General features: G+C 38.8%; 2 protein-coding genes, 1 long non-coding RNA gene and 1 pseudogene across 3 annotated transcripts; 3 read left to right on the forward strand and 1 right to left on the reverse strand.

The window, feature by feature from the left end:
* Positions 1-1,011: 1,011 nt before the first annotated feature.
* On the forward strand, positions 1,012-2,597 carry LOC111204725. The gene is made up of 3 exons (XR_002657250.2): positions 1,012-1,334; positions 1,493-1,552; positions 1,695-2,597. It is a non-coding gene; the product is annotated as an uncharacterized LOC111204725 (long non-coding RNA).
* Positions 2,598-3,854: 1,257 nt separating this feature from the next.
* On the forward strand, positions 3,855-5,148 carry LOC125583800 (WUSCHEL-related homeobox 13-like). Its single transcript, XM_048751307.1, has 3 exons — positions 3,855-4,318; positions 4,501-4,980; positions 5,081-5,148. The coding sequence occupies exons 1-3, from the start codon at positions 4,159-4,161 to the stop codon at positions 5,146-5,148; spliced, it is 708 nt and encodes a 235-aa protein (XP_048607264.1). The 5' UTR covers positions 3,855-4,158.
* A 219-nt stretch (positions 5,149-5,367) lies between these two features.
* Positions 5,368-6,755, reverse strand: LOC125583801 (annotated as a pseudogene).
* A 10,864-nt stretch (positions 6,756-17,619) lies between these two features.
* Positions 17,620-18,530, forward strand: LOC125583802 (probable E3 ubiquitin-protein ligase ATL45). The gene has a single exon (XM_048751309.1). It carries the CDS (start codon positions 17,622-17,624, stop codon positions 18,342-18,344), a length of 723 nt encoding a protein of 240 aa, XP_048607266.1. The 5' UTR covers positions 17,620-17,621; the 3' UTR covers positions 18,345-18,530.
* Positions 18,531-19,267: the final 737 nt, after the last annotated feature.

Consider the following 19,267-nt stretch of genomic DNA (forward strand, 5'->3'; position numbering starts at 1 on the left):
ATTCTGAGCTCTTTAGTCATTTAGACTTAAACGCTTCGCGCGGGATTTGGTATTTTGGCCAATATATATTTTAAGTTTGTTTCTAAATTCATCGGGTTGTTTCACAATATGTATTTTGTGAGTGGTGTAATTTCTAATTTGCAAGACGGATATTAACATATGCATATGGTATTGTTTATTTTTGATGTAGGATAGTTGTGTGAGTTTATTGTCTTCATACAAACTTCACAACTGTTAATACCTAAGTTTCGATTTATTTTCTTTGACAACACTTAAGTTTTAATCCGGTGTTGATTTGTTAAAGAACTTCAAATCGTTTGGTTTTATTCTAAGACCATGAGCTAAAATATCTTTTGCTCAATTTATGAAAACAAACTTCATCATCTGTAGTAGTAACATGTGTTATACCGGTTTTGGAAATTGTACCGATTGCTTGATGCCCTTCTAACAATTGGCCTATTTTGTTTTGTTTTGTCTATGGTAATTTTACTATATTTATCTATGGTCTTTTGACCAACCACAGTCTTTCCTTTATATAACATTATTATATTATATCGTAAACGCAGATTTGAACCAAAAGAAAAAAATCATATACACATCCTTGTCATAGGAACCTTGTTTTTTTTTTTTAATGAAAATACATTTGTAAAATCGTCTTTAATACAATAGAATGTACCTAAATGATTCTTCACAAAAAACAAAGAAATAAGCACCCACATTTAAATCTTACATTGTTATTTTTATTAATCCAATGTATATTGGAGCAAACAAAAGTGATCACACGTCTTGTAAAAAAGTGTTAATAACTGACATTTCTGTTTTATATTGAAAGTAGACGTTAATAATCATATTCACAGCGGAAACGATTAAGTGTCGGTGAAGTAAAAACAATGTTCAGTCTCTTTGAGTTGATCAGTAATTACTTTTTGCGAATCAAGACTCCAAAATCATATTCCTGAAACAAAAGCTAGAAAGTGAAACTTCGCTAACTAATATTAAAAGGGATATATGAGGAGTAGCCAGACTGTCCACATCATCATTTTAAATCAGCCAATAGGGTGTCTGAAATTCGCCACGTCAGATACTCGCCTACGAGGTGTTTTGATTTTAGGGTTGAACCCGTCTTCCATCTCCGCCATTCGATAGCGTTGTTTCATCTCCTTCCCAACAATTCCAAAAGCTCCCGTTACAGATTCATCGTTTTTTGCACCTGTGTTTGACGATTCAAAATCAGAATCCTATTTCAATTCATGGATCTGAAAATTAATGAAGCTCTGGTGATGAAAATTTGTCTTGATCAGAAGTCGGAGTCTTGGTGACATTTATGGCTGCAGGTTAGCGTTTTATATGATTCCTCATATGTTTTTATTGTTCGTTGATTTGGATTGGGTTGGTGATTTACATGTGAAGTTGTGGCTGATGCTGAGAACTGGTAGAAGCGGACAAAGTCTCCTTTCACTGGTTTCATATGTTGTTTGCCTGTTTGGCATAGGGTGTGGCGTGGTGTCCTGTAAATTGAGCTTCTATGGAGCTAAATGGTGAACTCATGAAGGTAAACCGGATTATCTAATATGACTATTAGATCTGGTTGTGTCGTTTTGTTTGCTAAGATTGGTCATTTGGATATTCATAGCTTTGTTTATATTAGTAAGAATCTGAAATTATTTGTATTTTTGTTTAATTGGTTTAAACAGAATCTGAGACTGTAGATAACGAGATGCCGTCCGGCATCATTATTGAGCATAATGAAGAAATTTTGGGAATCAATTCATAAGAAATGACCTCAGATGGAGAAAGCCGTGAAGACGTTTGAAAGAGTCAACACTTCTAAAGGCGGCCGAGCGATTCCGGAAGATCAGAGACCTGACTGTTTCTTCTTTGTTGCCGGTAGTGGTTCTTGGATTTACATTTTTACTGCTCTCTACCCACCGTTTTTAGAACACTGACTAAATGTCATTGTTTTGTTTTGGTTTGGTGCAGTGCAGTGCAATTTCAGATACATGTGTAGCCATGAAGGAATGAGTAGACGACCCTCACACAGAGACAACACTAAGCAGCATCCTCCCATGCGTAGACGAGCAAACAACAAACCAAACTCTTGCTCAAATCAAAGTTGTCATCAACATCATTGTCACCGTAGTGAACACCTTCGTCTATGCCTTGGCCAACACAAACCCATCTCCAGGCCAAAACTTCTACTACAACCAGTCCAGACCGCCAATGCCTCCTCTCTGCAGCTCCTTCGACTCAAACATGGAAGATCGCGAGTGCGGCACCTGGGAACTGTCAATAGAAAACGCATCATCGGTACATACTTATCTTTGTAATGTATTAAACTAAACACCAAAGGTCCAAGGCATGTCTTAATGATTTTAGGTGTGGGAGAGCTACATATGCGAGGTAACAAAATCCGATGTCTGCACGATGGTGGGGAGAGTGACGCCTGAGATATACAAGCAGCTGGTGGCGGCTGTGAACGAGAGCTACGCGTTGGAGCATTACACGCCGCCGCTGCTTAGCTTTCGGGATTGCAACTTTGTGAGGGATATGTTTGAGAGTATTACATCGGACTACTGTCCGCCCTTGGAGCGTAATCTGAGGGTTGATTTAAAATGATGATGTGGACAGTCTGGCTACTCCTCATATATCCCTTTTAATATTAGTTAGATATATATATATGTATGGCTTTCAGTATTATATATGTATATGTAGAATATTTGAATTGGATTTTTAAAAATATCTGAATGGTTATTACTTTTAAAAATCTAATAAACATAAATCCTAAATAATTAAGATATTAAATTATATACAAAATTATATGGCAGATTCATACTAATCAGAATCAAATTTTATATTTAACATTATTTTTAATATTTTCTGACAAAACTGACAAAATATTTTTCCAATAATCAAACATTATTTTGTATCGATTATTTTTATCAAAACTGCACTTATTTCCACTTTAAGGCATTTTTATTTTAAAATATATTTATTATGTTAATATATTATTTATATTCTTTTAATATATTTTATGTTCAATACTATTATTATTTTATTTATTAAATAATAATTCAATACCGCAAATATGTACTATCACCAATCAAACAATATCTTGCACTATTTTTTACTTAAAATCGCACTTGTCCCGTCCCGCACTCTAATTCCGCACGAACCGCAATTTCACCGTCCCGCACTTTAGTTCTGCACCCCTTTTATTACTAATTCCGCCGTCGCCATTCGGGATAATATTTTATACATCATCTTACTCCGTGCAAAGCAAGTACATACCTACTTAGTACTCCCTCCGTTTCATAGTAGATGATGTTTTAGAAGATATTTTGTTTTTCAAAATAGATGATGTTTTGAAATTTTTATATTATCTTTAACTTTACTGAAAACTGTATGTAATCAATTAGATTTTGCAGTCATTTCTATAATTGGTTGAATGATTTTTTATATATATTTTTAAAATTACTTTTTAGAGGAAATTAAATTTCTTAAAGGGTGAAAGAATAATATTTAAAAATTAATTAGCCAGAAAATAATACTGCAAGATTAAATAATTGGCGCCAATTATCATGCAGCCACCACGAAAGTAAAATCAGATTATTAACACAATTACAATAATTAATCTGGACACTGTTGAATATACGGACGGTGAAGATTAATCGAGTGCAACAGAAAAGAGTACTCTTTTGTGTGTTACATAAAGCTATAGAGCAATGTTGTTCACCTTATTTTCCTTTGGAGATAACGCACGCAGCCACCGATGCTATGATTCCATCGTGACAAACCGCATTATCGTTCTTGTAAACTTGGCTCCCTTTCCTAATCTCTGTATCAAAATGTTTGGTTATCAATGTAATATTTCACTGAAATACTGTAAATATCCAGTTATGGAAGTAGCATTTTAACTGTTATACATACTACGAATCAAATACTCAAACGGTCAACTTCTAATTTAGGAAACTAAATAACCATTTGATTCAGATAGTTTCCTTAAGTTTCATATTACCGTTTTATTTAAAATATCTTTATCGTTTTTGTTCTTGGCACTGATATTAAAACTTCATATAAAAATTCAGTACTTCCTCTGTTTCCTTCATTCACACAGAGAAAAAAAGAGCGTGAAGAGGAGACGAAACTTTGACAAAAGAGATGATGGAGTTGGATAATCAGCAGCAACCCAACCCAATGAAGGTGATGACCGACGAGCAGCTTGAAACTCTGAGGAAACAGATTGCTATCTACGCCACCATTTGTGAACGTCTCGTTGAGATGCACAAAACCCTCACTTCTCAACAAGATCTTGCAGCAGGTTCTCTTCCTTATTCTTGGCGTAGTTACCGGTTTAAATCTGAAATTCAAGAATCGGTTTAGCTTAGGTTCTTGTAGAACTCCAGAACCGGTTTAGCTTAGGTTTTTTGAGTTTCTGCTTGACCCTTGTACTTAAGCAACTCTCTTTTCATTTGTCTCTTTGGTCTGGTGTTGACAAAGGAGGGAGAATGGTAAGTCTATATGCAGACCCAAGTATTGGTCACAAGATGACAGCTAGGCAGAGGTGGACTCCGACGCCAATGCAGCTTCAGATTCTGGAGCGTTTATTCGATCAAGACACAGGAACACCGAGCAAGCAAAAGATCAAAGACCTAACCGAAGAGCTTAGCCAACACGGTCAGATTGCTGAACAAAACATCTGCAATTGGTTCCAGAACCGGCGTGCTCGTTCCAAGAGGAAGCAGCATTGTGGTGTTGGTTCTTCTAACAACAAAAATGGTGAGGGTGAGGTAGAGACTGAAACTGAGACATTGAATGAGAAGAGAAAGAGACCAGAGAGTCTTTTTGTTGTTCTTCCTGATGGAAATAACAACAATGTCATTGGGACAACAACTACCACTAGTCCTAGGCTTGAAGATCTTTGCTTCCAGAGCCCTGAGATGAGCTCAGATCTTCACTTGCTAGGAGTCCAATCAAACCCAAGTAAGTTTAAAAAAAAAAAGACATCATATGAATGGTCAAGAAAGCTTGTGAGTTGTCTGTGCAACAATCAATGAAGTTGTTGTGATTTGTGTGTTTGCAGGGGATGAGCATCTTGTTGAAAGCTACAACCTTTATGATCATGTTGAAGATTATGACATGGCAGGCTGATTAATGCAAGCTGAAGAAACTTCTATTTATCAGAGATTAAGGAAACAGATTTCATAGTCAGCCTTAAGCAGTTTTAGACTTTATTTTATTTTATAAGGTTTTTAATAGTCTTTTTTCATGGAACGTTGAATTCTTAGAGCTTTTAATGCATGCTTTGATATTGTTAATTATAATAATAATAATAATAATAATAATAATAATAATAATGACTGATTTAGTTTAGTTGAAAACATGCAAACCTAGCAAAGCTTTGTAATACCCCTTCTCAATTTCTTCATCACTAACATTGTGCAAGAGCAAAGTCTCTATAACCAAATCCTCCTGATTAATTTCAGACCCTCTCTTCCTTTTCTTCTTCATATGTTCAATTTCCAAACACAACTCACTTCCACTAATTTTGTCACAAGGATGTTGTATCGCATTAATCCTTAACTTGGCCGCCTTAATCTTTTCTCTTCTTCTTTCAACCAAAGCACAACCTTTTATGTAAGGAGGCAAATCATCAAGTAATACATCTTTCTCCAACACTTCCTTGAGTGTAAGCCTTTGACTCATCTTAGACCTGCCCTTCCACCAATCTTCACTAGAAACCATCTCAAAACCTGATCTTCTTACACCTCCATCATCATCATCATCATCATCATCATCATCATCATCATCATCATCATCATCATCATCATCATAACTATACTTAGCTTCTTTGTTTAAGCAGTCCCTCACTATCTCCTTTAAACAAACTCCATCGCTTCTAACCGATTCATCTCTTCTCTTTCTCATGGACTTTGCTTCCATTAAACCAAACAAAACCCCTGAATGTCTCACAACATTCTTCACAATAACATCTCTCGCCCAAGGCAAACCAACCTCTCTAGCAACCTTCACTAGCTTCTCCGACAACTCTTTATACCGTGTCTTACAAGTAACCAACGAAACTTTACAATCTTTAGCCAAATCCGCAACCTTTAACTTCACCACCGTTCACCCCACAAACAAAAGCCAAAACCGCCACAACCAAAGGCATTGGTCTCCTCCCAGTAGACAAGAACCACTTCAACGAACAGTTCATCAGAAACACCCCTTGCTTAATTACCTTCTCCTTCTTCTTAACATCACCACTCAACCTCGATGAATCATTCACTGTCTTCACGAACAAACCCACAAGATCATACTCTTCCAACTCAAACCCTAAATACTCCAACTTCCTCACTAATCTCTCCCATAGACAAAGCACCTTTCCCTTCTCTTCTTACAACAACGTAACAACACACACTGATCAAAACCAAGAACCACTCACCTTGTCCGAACTCACCATCAGTGATTTTGTTAATCATACGTTTAATCTCTTCGTCTTTGTAACTTAGATGGAACCTCTGTGTTACGCTCTCAATCAGATTGTTGGCGTCGATGATTTTCTTATCTTTGTAAGCGAGAACAGAGCCTGTACCTGTGGTGCCTACTCATATATACGTACCTTGAGGTCCACGTATGCCGCCGAGTTGTGCCTCGTAGTTGTCGTACTCTTGTAATGTCCCGCATCCACAGCAATACGAGTTTCCTGTGTCTTCTTCCCGTTGAAAGTTGCTGCAGTTTCATTTATTGCATCGCATGGTTGAGGCAACGACGGAGAAACGCGACGGCGATTAGACAAGAACCGGGAGAGATCTATGTAACGAAAAAAAAATAGATTAGGTTGTATACTTCTTACGAAACTCCAAAAACGGCAAGGCGTTAAATATAAGCAAGTAAAAACGGCAGGCTGTTTAGTTTTTCTGTAGGGCAGATTTATAATGCACTCATTAGGGCGTTTTTGATTTGGTTCTATTCGGTGTTTACGGTTTTCCGGTTGTAAAAATAGAGAAAACATTTGGTTATTTATAAAATTTGGTTCAGTTTCGGTTAAATTATTTTGCTTTTCAGTTCGTCTCAGATAACAATTTTTATGAACCCACTAATATCCATATTTTCCGAAGAGAAAAAACAATGAGAATATCGAAGTTGTAGAAAAATAAAACAAGAATAATTAGGTATGAAGGAAAAAGAAAATACAAAGATAAAGTTGAGTATCTTTCACCCTTTGATCTGCAAGCTTCTCATCTGTGATTCTACATTACGTGCATTATTCTGTGTACTTACTACATTTATCCATTGATGTTCCAAGCACTGTTGAGCAGTCGTAGGTCGTTTCTAACTCTGCAAACTCTTTTGCTTCTGGAAGCTTGTCCTTATCAACCAGTAACCAATCCTTTGGCCAATACTTCAACCTCCTGATCCTCTTTAAGTCCCCATGTCTGTCAAAATAGTATTTTGACCTCGCTCCTCTAATAGCAATCTGCTCAGACAAGAACGTAAAAAACACAAGCAATAGAGACAAAACATAAAGCAAAACAATAACATACCTCTCGAGGCATTTTCCCTAGTAGTTCCATCATAAGAGCAAGATGGTCCTAACTCCTAACTCCTAAGTCCAAAAAACATTATATCAAGAAGAAGAAGAAGAACTCTTGGGCTTAGATATAGATCTTTACCTCGTCTTCTCCATAACCATTCCCCTCCTTAGGAGTAAACAACATATCCTGATATCCCCTGTGACAAATTAGTAAACTTTGGAAACACAACTCTCTGGAACATTGAGTTTACCGACGAGAACAACAGTAAGAAAAAAAAAACATCTTCGATTCAACAATCTAACCTCTCCTCCATGAAAATAGAATCTGGTAGGTTAGCTAAGGAACCAACGTCTCTGTATTGCTTTGCTTACTCTAGCTATCTAAATTCTAATACCACACCTTTCACAAGTTCTTCGAACAATCAAAATAAGCTTTAGAGCTGATTGAAACAAGCAAACCGAATCTTGGTTTCCACTTTCATCCACAGATACAATCTCTACATTACTCCTAATGATGGCTGCAAAGCTTTGAAGTTTGAACTTTGGAGCTCAATGAAACAGTAGCAATAAGATGGTGAAAGCTTTTAAATTTGCGCTATTACTTGGGCTCACTAATGGAAAAAGAAAACTCATACTCGATCTATTCTATAATAACGGCATGGCCGTTGCATCGATCGTTATGTGACGCCATGTATTTATATTGACATTAACGTTTCACGACTCAAAAGTCAACACAAGTTTGCGCGCGGACAATGACATGAAGCTTGCGTTACGAACATGGGCACATATAGTACACGTAACAAGCATGAGGTCATGACTTTGACTCGTTTATGGCTTTGCATGTTCAACTCTTTAAAGTCTTTTTTTATTTTTCAACTCAACCCTTTGAAGTCTTTTTTTTTTTTTGATCAAAAACCCTTTGAAGTCTCAAACTGCGTTTTATGGGCATTTATGTTTTGTCAGCCTTTGGTACTTCAACAGAGTCCAAAAGGACCAGCCACCCGATTCCTCTTATCATTTTTTTATATTTGATATATATGCATTGAGTTATATCTTGGTTTAGCTGTAATTGCATGGACTTTATCATTTTATATGTAATATCAATCTACTCGTTGTATTGATCCTTGTCCATACACAAAAAGGATACATGTTTACTTATAGAAACACGTACTTTAAACAAAACACAAAATCCTAATTAATGCGAATTTTAAACAAAAATGACACTCTGATTAAAAGGACAACATCTTTAGCATATCTACATGTGTAAAACACACAACAGATAATGATAAATTTCTTCTAGTTAAAAGTTCATTAATGTTTTTATACCAGAATGTATGAATTTCGAAATTAAAAAAAATATGAATATATGAATTAATGGATAAAATGTTTACAAAAAAATTTCAGTATGGTGTAAAAAATATATCAAGCAAAGATTCTATAGGACGGTTTAGGTGATGTAACCAGACATTAATTCTAAAAAAACTGGTAGAATTGTCGATAATATTTTTCATAGTTTATATTATCATCATTATTCAGCTTAAAAAAAATAGGCATTATAAGAAAATATGGATCATTCATTGATGCTCATATCTTCAATATAATTGATATTTTTCCATTATCTGTTGTTTTCCCTTTTAAAATGTTATAGTTAATGTTTCCAGCCTCCTCCATTATTGTTTGTTTTCTTTTTGTTCATGTGTGCGAATGTATGGTTATTTTAATCACTGGTTTATTAACTCGGTTTGCTTTTTTCAGTTTTAGTGGTTCAATAAAAGACGTTAAGACTCACATCACACGTATTCACACACCAAGGGTTATTCCATTGCAAGTGTACAATTCATTTGAAACTTGTTATTAGTCTCGTAAGTTCCAATCCAAACACGTATTCATATCTTTTGGTATTCTTCTCGATGCCAAAGAAAAGAAGTGAATTGAAAATAGAGAATAAGTGAATAAAGAGTAGTCGAAGTAGGTTTAGGTAAAAAGGTAACTTATACCTTTTCATGATGAGTTCGTCAAACTAAACCTATAAAGAGTGCCCACACCTACCCATCTTTTCTCTGCTTGGTTTCTTAATAGTATACGGCAATTTGATTCTTATTTATAATTATGGGGATGATTTGGTACACGATTACGATATTTCCAAATCTATTAATATCTAAAATGAGTTTTAGTTGATAGTAATTGTTAATTTGAACCACCGTATTTAGTCGTTTTCATCTCAATAAACATCAAAGTTAACTACATAAAGAGAAAGAAAGAGAAAGTTTGATCCGGCGGTCGGGCGGTGCGTGAGCGATCGTGCCGTCGCCGGATCCCTCTTTTTTTCACCACGGTGCGTTTATTCGGGTTGCATGTTCAAGCTTATGGTTCCGGGAGATGGAGGCTACCCTAGCTTCGTCGTCGCCGGCTTTCTTCCGGGAAGCAGAGGCTTTCTCAGATCTGTCGACGCCGGCTCAAGTTCCCGGGAAGCGGAGGCTCGTTTAGCTCCGTCTTCATCGGCTTCAGTTTCCGAAGGGTAGAAGCCTTCTTTGGTTTGCTCTGTCGGTTTTGGATCCCCGTATCTTGCGGGTTATGTTTACTAATTTATGTTTCTGTTTTTTATGTTTTGGTGTTTGTCGTCGTCATGTCTGGTGTGTGATTGTGAGGGCGTGTTATTGGAGATGGTTGTTGTCCTCCGATGATGGTGCGACGGTCAAGAGAGAAAAGAAGCGGTTAGAGTTTCGGGATGAAATATCCAGTGGTGGTTAGCAAGGAGTCGGATGAGATCTCGGTTTATCCGATGTATCTCTCCGTGGTTAGAATATCCGGCGTTACCGCCGATCCTTCTCCGGCGGAACCGGTGAGACAAGATGAAGGTAGTGCGTAGACACGTGTTGATAGACTTGGACAGTGTCGGTCACTATGTATTGGGCTTTAGGCCCAGATGTATGTTTGTTCGGCCCATTGGGGTTTGTGTAAGAAAATGGGCTTCGGCCGTTTTTTAAAATAAAACATTGACGACAAAAAAAAAAAAAAAAACCACCGTATTTATGTTGACACATATTCCTAACTTTCTAAGATCTCATGTTACTTACATTGGATGTTTTAGATATTTTTGGTCATATCATGTAACTTTTATTAGAGATTCTAATAATTATTTATCATTGTAAAAATAGTGTACTTGTTGTGAACAAGAGATGAAATCGTGTCTAATGTTCTGTATTATTTCTGAATCAAAGTGTTCCCTTATATAGGGGATACAAGGGATAGATAAAAGGAAAATATCCAAATCATAATCCTAGAGAAAAAGGGAAACCTCCTAAAGATAAACATGAAAGATAAATAGAAACATTATCTAGACAAGGGGCGGCCGACTCTCTCTCCCCTTTGGGCCGCCGACTCTTTCTCTCTCTATGGGCCACGGATTGGCCATTTGGTTCCTAGCAATCCACATTGTTCATAACACTCCCCCTTGGATGCTAGAACCATATGGGCTCGTATCATGCACGATGTTGCCTCGTTAAAACCTCTCTAGGAAAACCAAAAACCCAAGGTGGGAAAAATGGAAACCGTAGACAGGAAAAAGAGTACAATGCATGACACTCCCCCTGATGAAGGCATCATTGCAGATCCTTCAAGCGACGCATCCCTATCTGATGAATCAACTTTCTGAATGTTGAGGTTGGCAGAGACTTGGTGAAAAGGTCGGCTGAGTTGTCGCTGGATCGGACTTGGACTACTTGAACCTCCTTCGCCTTCTGCAAGTCGTGGGTGAAAAAGAACTTGGGCAGGATGTGCTTGGTCCTGTCTCCTTTGATGTATCCTTCCTTGAGCTGGGCAATGCACGCTGCATTGTCCTCGTAGATGATCATTGGCTCCTCTTTCTCTTGTCCCACGGACAGACCACTCTCTTTTAAGACATGGCCGGTCATGTTCCTCAACCAAACAAGCTCACGGCTTGCCTCATACATGGCTATGATCTCGGCGTGATTAGACGATGTAGCAACTAAGGATTGCTTTGTTGAACGCCAGCATATTGCGGCTCCACTATGTGTAAACACATATCCTGTTTGAGATCTAGCCTGGTGTGGGTCAGATAAGTACCCAGCATCTGCATATCCGACCATGTTCTCTCCTGGTCGGTTGGTATAGAACAAACCAAGATCTTTTGTTCCTTGCAGATATCTGAACAGATGTTTCACTCCGTTCCAATGCCTTAAGGTCGGACATGATCCAAATCTGGATAGTAAACTCACGGCAAAGCTTATGTCCGGTCTAGTATGACTAGCTAAGTACATTAAGGCCCCAATGGCACTTAAGTAAGGCACTTCCGATCCGAGTGTTTCCTCGTCCGGTTTCTTTGGACCGAATGGATCCTTTTCCAGGTCTAAGGACCTCACGACCATAGGACACGGCAAAGGGTGTGCCTGGTCCATATTGAATTGCTTGAGTATTTTCTCTGTATAAGTTTCTTGATGCACAAGGATGCCATTTGCTATATACTCAAACTGTAATCCCAAACAGAACTTAGTTTTCCCTAAGTCTTTCATTTCGAATTTTTTATTTAGACATTCGACGGTTTGGGAAATCTCTCCAGAGGTTCCTATTATGTTCAGGTCGTCCACATAGACAGACATTATAACAAAGCCCTTGCTGTCGAATTTCTTTATGAATATACATGGACTTATTGGATCGTTCTTATAACCCTCTTTGGTTAAGTACTCGGATAACCGATTGTACCACATCCGGCCTGACTGTTTTAAACCATATAAAGCTTTATTCAGCTTGATGCAATGTTGTTCTCGAGAACCTTTCTTATCTTTGAGCTCAATGCCCTCTGGAACTCTCATATGTATCTCATTGTCCAGTGGTCCGTACAGGTATGCTGTAACTACATCCATTAGGCGCAAATCCATGTTTTCTTTCACGGCCAGACTGATCAGGTATCTCAATGTAGTCGCATCCACCACAGGGGAATAAGTTTCCTCATAGTCTATTCCAGGTCTTTGCGAGAATCCTTGTGCTACAAGCCGTGCTTTGTATCTCACTACTTCTCCTTTCTCGTTTCTTTTCCTTACAAAGACCCATTTGTATCCCACTGGTTTGACATCTCTGGGTGTCAAGATTATAGGGCCAAAAACGCCTCTCTTTCTCAATGATTCTAACTCCACGTTTATAGCTTGTTTCCATTTGATCCAATCTGATCTTAGCATGCATTCTTGTATGGACGTGGGTTCTAGATCCTCATCTTTATCCATGATCTCAAGTGCTACCTTGTATGCAAATAAATCATCAACGTTGATATCTTTTCTGTTCCATTGTTTTCCAGACATTACATGGTCTATAGAGATCTCTTGGTTGTCCGGCTCTGGTGTCCCATGAAGTCCAGCGTCCCGGACCTCATTTTGAGGAACGACCGGATCATCGGGTGTGGCCGGTACGTTTGGCTCGACTGTCGGCTCGACCGGTCCATCTATGTCCTGGACGGTTTCTTTGATGCTCCCGGATCCAGCACCTTTCTTGGATTTCCGAGGCTGTTTGTCTTTGGAACCAATTGGTCTGCCACGTTTTAGACGTTGCTTAGACTCTGTAGCCACTTGACATTGTCCATCTTGGACGTCTAATCTTACAGGTGCATTACAAGCCGGGATATGTGATATTGTCACTCTATTTGGGTCGGCAAATGTATCTGGCAGTCTATTAGCTAGCTCTTGAAGATGTATTATCTTTTGGACTTCTAAATCACAATCTTTGGGTCCGAGGATCTTGCCAAGATGTTGATGGTCTAAACCATTCTAATTCTTTTGTTATCAACCGGCTGTTATCTCCCCCTAAGGACGGATATGTGGACTCATCAAACTGTGAGTCTTCGTATCTGGCCTTAAACAAATCACCGGTTGTTGGCTCAAGATACTTTATAATGCTTGGGGATTCATATCCTACGTATATTCCCATCCTCCTCTGCGGTCCCATTTTGGTTCTCTGTGGTGGAGCAATTGGAACGTAAACGGCACATCCAAATGTTTTAATATGGGACACGTCTGGCTCATGACCCGTAAGTAATTGGGATGGCGAATATCTATGCTCACTAGATGGCCTGATGCGAATCAGTTCCGTTGCATGTAAAACCGCATGTCCCCATGCTGATACCGGAAGCTTAGATTTTCATTAACAATGGACGGGCTATCAGCTGGATACGTTTAATGAAATATTCGGCCAAGCCGTTCTGTGTATGGACATGTGCCACGGAGTGTTCAACTTTTACCCCCATGGACATACAGTATTCATTAAACGCCTGGGACGTGAACTCACCAGCATTGTCTAGACGTATAGTCTTAAGTGGAAAGTCTGGAAAATGTGCTCTCAGCCTTATCATCTGAGCAAGCAGCCGTGCAAAGGCTAGATTCCTAGTGGACAATAGGCATACATGCGACCATCTGGTCGATGCATCAATGAGGACCATGAAGTATCTAAACGTCCCACAAGGTGGGTGTATTGGTCCGCAAATGTCCCCTTGGATCCTTTCCAGAAAGTTCAAGGTTTCTTTATTAACCTTGGCTGGTGATGGCCTAGTTATGAGTTTCCCTTGTGCACATGCAGCACATGTGAGATTTCGTGGGATCACTCCTTTGAACGTGTGCCCTGATGAATTTAACATCAGTTTTCGCATCATTCCTGTTCCGGGATGGCCAAGCCGGTTATGCCATAAAGTGAATAGCTCTGAGGCATTTGCCTCGACCATACTGATCTGTGCATAGTAAAGACCAGTAGACATTGCAGGCATGGTCTCTAGGATCTTTTTATTGCCTTTGGTGATCAAAGTTATGTTAAGGAATTCTTTATTTCCTTCTTCCCATGTTTCAAGGTGGAAACCGTTCAACCTTATGTCCTTGAAACTCAATAAGCTTCTTCTAGAGCTTGGGGAATACAAGGCGGTTTTGATCTCTAGGTGAGTGCCCTTGGGCATCATCACATAGGCCTGGCCGTGACCTTCAATCAGGCTGGCCTCACCTGCAATGGTTTGTACCTTTGCACTTTGTAATGTAAGATTCATGAAGTACCTTTTGTCTCTAAGGATCGTATGACTTGTGCCACTATCCACCACAAGTATACTCATCTCATCATTCATTTCTATAAATAAAATTTCTAGACTTTAGAGACTTTGTAGAATCTTTAAAACTTTTATTAATGTAAATGTCATTTTCATAAAGTAAAAACACCAAATCAAAACACATAAAGCAATAAGACAATGTGATTCGAAAAACTAGTCTTTTAGACAGTCGGATGTCTCAAAATCCATTTGGTCATCTTTGCTGTCCCTGTCGGATTCATTGTCAGCATCATATCCCTTATCATCTTGACCGTTCTCTTGGATCATGTTTGCCTCCGGGTTCTTGTTCTTGATGCTCTCTTGATAGAGTTCGCACAAGTGTTTTGGAGTTCTGCAGTTCTTGGCCCAATGATTGTCCATCCCGCATCTGTGACATAAAGACTTGGACGTGTAAGATGGTTTGGATATGCCACCTCGTCCACGGCCATAACTCCCTCGGCCCCGACCGTAATTGGAACCACGACCACGGTTATTGTGGTTTCCTCTTCGGCCGGTTGAGTAGTTATCTCTACTGTTATGATTGTCACGCCTACGCCCCCTGTACCCACCACGGCCATTGCCGTGTGGTCTCCTACTATCATGGGCGTAGTAGGTCTCTTTGGGATCTTTCTTTTCAACATCATGGGCTTCGGGTAATGGTGCTGTCCCGACCGGCCTTGCTCCACTATTTTTCATAAGGAGCTCATTATTTGCCTCGGCCAGGAGAAGACATGAGATCAGATCAGTATATGTGGCAAAACCTTTTGTCCTGTATTGCTGTTGCAACACAGAGTTCGACTGATTGAAAGTCGTATATGTCTTTTCAAGCATCATCACATCGGACACTTCTTCACCACACAGCCTTAGTACAGAAACAATTTTGAACAAGGCTGAATTGTACTCGTCCACGGACTTAAAGTCCATGAATCTGAGATGCATCCAGTCGTGTCTTGCCTTTGGAAGCAACACCATCTTTTGGTGATCGTATCTGTGCTTTAAAGCATTCCAAAGATCGAGTGGACTCTCAATTGTCATGTACTGATCCTTAAGACCTTCGATGAGATGATGGTGCATATAACATATGGCCCTGTATCTATTCTTTTCATTCTCATCATTACCCTCAGTGATGGTATCACCGAGTCCTTTGGACTTTAGACTAATCCTTGTGTCTAGCGCCCACTGCAAGTAATTGTCTTCGGAGAGATTAAGGGCTGCATAGTCTCTGTTTGCTATTTTCGACATCTGATCCACATTATCATACAAGACATTAGATTCTCAATGGGATCACGTGGCCGCAGGATATATGCAAGCTCGGCCACAACACGTCTTATGCATTTATGATATCAAACAATTGCTAGTCGACCATGGTACTATCAAACAAGCCGCACGGCTATATGATCAATCAATGGGTTCGGTTATGCAATCCTAAATTTACCATGGTGCGATCAATCCTAAAATTTAATTCTACATGTACCAGGGGGATCAATGCCACTCGGCCATATGAGTTTTAATGCAATCAGATTCGAGATCAAGTGTTTTCTATATGCTGGCCGATCCTGTTTTAATCAGTTGCGAATGCAATACCATATTCTGATTTATGTAAACGATCTAAGCATCCCTAGGGTTTCAATCTTTAAAATTCTATCAACTTATGTTTAAGGTTTCAAGGCCTTAAGTATTTTCAGACAGATCGATTTCAAGCAATCTAAGACATTCCTAAACCTCAATTCAAATCAGAAAATAATCAGTCAAGATCAATCTTAAAATCGGCTACATGCTTCCTTTAGGGTTTAGGGATTTCGATTCCTTGATTAGGGTTTGTCAATTTCAGATTCAATCAATCAACATTCAAGATAGGTTCTAATTGGAATCGATTCATGTTTCTAGTTCTAAGAGGTTGTCGATTTTAATCTCATGATTTCTTTTAGGGTTTCATAGTTTCCATAATGATGGAATTAGGGTTCTTACTGTCTAGGTTCTCAGATTGTGTTTATACCTTTGTTTCGTAGGGGATTATGAACCGGACCACCATAGAATGGAAGAGACTTCAAGCTGAGATGATCGGATGGCTGTTGCCTCCTATCGGGTCGCGGATGGAACGATCGCGGGCTGGAGGCGTCTCGGCTGCGAGCTGATCGGGTATCGGATAGTCTCGGGACAGTCGCGGGGTTCGGGTTCGATCGCGAGCTGGATGGCGGTTCTTCTCGGTCTGGAACGTGATCTGAGAAGCTGAGATTGATCTCCTGAGTTCTTGATGAACTTAAGAGCAAGGTTAGGGTTAGGGTTTGAGTTTTGGATCGCCGGCTTAGACTTTTTGGTTTCGGTTTTGGTCTCAGGGTTCAGAGGCTATCGTGCTGATAACGTGTTGTGAACAAGAGATGAAATCGTGTCTAATGTTCTGTATTATTTATGAATCAAAGTGTTCCCTTATATAGGGGATACAAGGGATAGATAAAAGGAAAATATCCAAATCATAATCCTAGAGAAAAAGGGAAACCTCCTAAAGATAAACATGAAAGATAAATGGAAACATTATCTAGACAAGGGGCGGCCGACTCTCTCTCCCCTTTGGGCCGCCGACTCTTTCTCTCTCTATGGGCCACGGATTGGCCATTTGGTTCCTAGCAATCCACATTGTTCATAACAGTACTTTCTGATAACCATGAATTGTTCTGTTTTTTTAATCCAACAATACTGTCAATAAAAAACCTCCAGATGAAAATACACACCTAAATATTCTCAGTTAAAATAATATACTACAATAACGTTATACAAATTAGGAAAGATTTTAAAACATCGAAGCTGGATAAATCAATCTTTTACTCCGAGTAAAGATGCAAATATGTTTAGCTTTATGGATACTTCAGTCTCCTTTTTTTAATTCTTTTGTAGAAGTTGTAAAACTACTTTTTTTCTTTTCATACAACTTTTCTATCGATATGACATGGATTTAACAATTATCTATTTATACGGTTTAATTATCTGCAAATTAGGCATATATGTATATAAGTATAAATGTGTATGTGTGTGTCTCTATTATTACTAATTGGATCAGATTCTTTCTTCCTCTCTAAACAACAACAGATTCTTTCTTCCTCTTTATCTTCACCACTTTCACGTTTCATCTTTCTCTCCAAACACTCAAGCTCAAACAACATGACACGTTCCTCTAGATTCCTTGGAACTGAGTCGGCGCCGCCACCGCCGGAAGAAATACTAGCCGCCGAAACTGACATGGTTGTGATACTCTCAGCTCTTCTCTGCGCTCTCATATGCGTAGCCGGCTTAGCCGCGGTAGCTCGCTGCGCCTGGATCCGCCGTCTGGCCGGCGTTAACTCCTCCGCCGTAGGAGAATCTCCGCCCCCGAACAAAGGTCTCAAGAAAAAAGCTCTCCAGTCCCTCCCTAAGTCAACCTTCACCGCCGCAGACTCGCCGAGCTCCTCCTCCGGAGAGGGAGAATCATCCACCGAGTGCGCCATATGCTTAATGGAGTTTTCAGACGGAGAAGAGATCAGGATATTACCCTTATGCAGACACGCCTTCCACGTGGCGTGCATAGATAAGTGGTTGACTTCTCGGTCGTCGTGTCCTTCTTGTCGTAGAATTTTGGTTCCGGTGAAGTGTGATCGGTGTGGCCACCACGATTCCACGGCGGAGGGTCATGGCAAAGATCAGCCTCCTCGTCATCAACATCCTTCACAGTTCAGTTCCGCCAATATTCCTGCTTTTCTTCCTTAAAATGTTCTTTTTACTTTCTCTATTTTACAAATTTGTGAAAAATTATCGGCAATAATTAAGAAAAGTAAAGTATTAATTAACTAGGGGTCTTTTAGTTACTTCGATTTTTATCCTCTGTAAGACTGTAACACTGTTCTGAATCTGAATCAGTCCGATGCGTGTTTACAAGTACGACATGTTAATTTCTTTCCCAGAAACTCACAATTTGCATAAGATTAATTTTAAAATATACTCCATGATTTAATTGATTTAGACAACATGAGCACTGACAAAAGAGTTGGTCATGTGAATCCGTGTGAGCACAGAACCAAAAAAGAATAAAGACTCAAAAGGTTTATTTGGAACTGGACAGTATGTACTATTTCCTTAATTTCGGTGTAATGTTTTGCAAAGTATCTAGCAAGTGATTGGTCGTTTATCTTTTTCCGACAAATGGCTTAAACTACAAATTAATTTTTGTTAACAAAGTTATTTCCTTTATGAAAAAGTAACGGCACAAGTAATAAACTAGCTATTATTTTGTTTGATGGTTAGCAAAACTGTAAGTCCAATCTAGTGTGAGCAAAATTTAGTGCGTAGACAGTATACTTACTGACTGTAATATTTGGGGTGTGTTCGGTACTTACGGCATCTCCGAAAAATAATTGAGTAAAAATGAATATGAAATAAGATATGCTTCGATCCAACTACATATCTCATTCCATAATAAAATTTATTCCATTATGGAGTAATCTATTTTTTGTTTATTCATCACTCTATTATGGAATTGGATATGGAATAGGCTTTGAGCAATTTTACTCTATTTTCACTTTTACTCTATTTTAAAGAAAAAAATAGAGTTTTACATTGGAGATGCTCTTACTGCTTATAGCTGAACTTAGAGTAACAAAAAGTAAAAGAAACGAGAGTAAAAAGTTGTAAAG

This window comes from Brassica napus, chromosome C3, assembly GCF_020379485.1.
Source record: "Brassica napus cultivar Da-Ae chromosome C3, Da-Ae, whole genome shotgun sequence".
Classification (NCBI taxonomy): domain Eukaryota; kingdom Viridiplantae; phylum Streptophyta; class Magnoliopsida; order Brassicales; family Brassicaceae; genus Brassica; species Brassica napus.

Excerpts from the sequence above, each read along its gene's own strand:
- LOC125583800 (XM_048751307.1), top strand. The coding sequence starts at position 4,159 with ATGATGGAGTTGGATAATCAGCAGCAACCCAACCCAATGAAGGTGATG. Across the intron at positions 4,319-4,500 it reads TCAACAAGATCTTGCAGCAG|GGAGAATGGTAAGTCTATAT; the intron begins GTTCTCTTCCTT and ends TTGACAAAGGAG. Across the intron at positions 4,981-5,080 it reads AGGAGTCCAATCAAACCCAA|GGGATGAGCATCTTGTTGAA; the intron begins GTAAGTTTAAAA and ends GTGTGTTTGCAG.
- LOC125583802 (XM_048751309.1), top strand. The coding sequence starts at position 17,622 with ATGTGTATGTGTGTGTCTCTATTATTACTAATTGGATCAGATTCTTTC.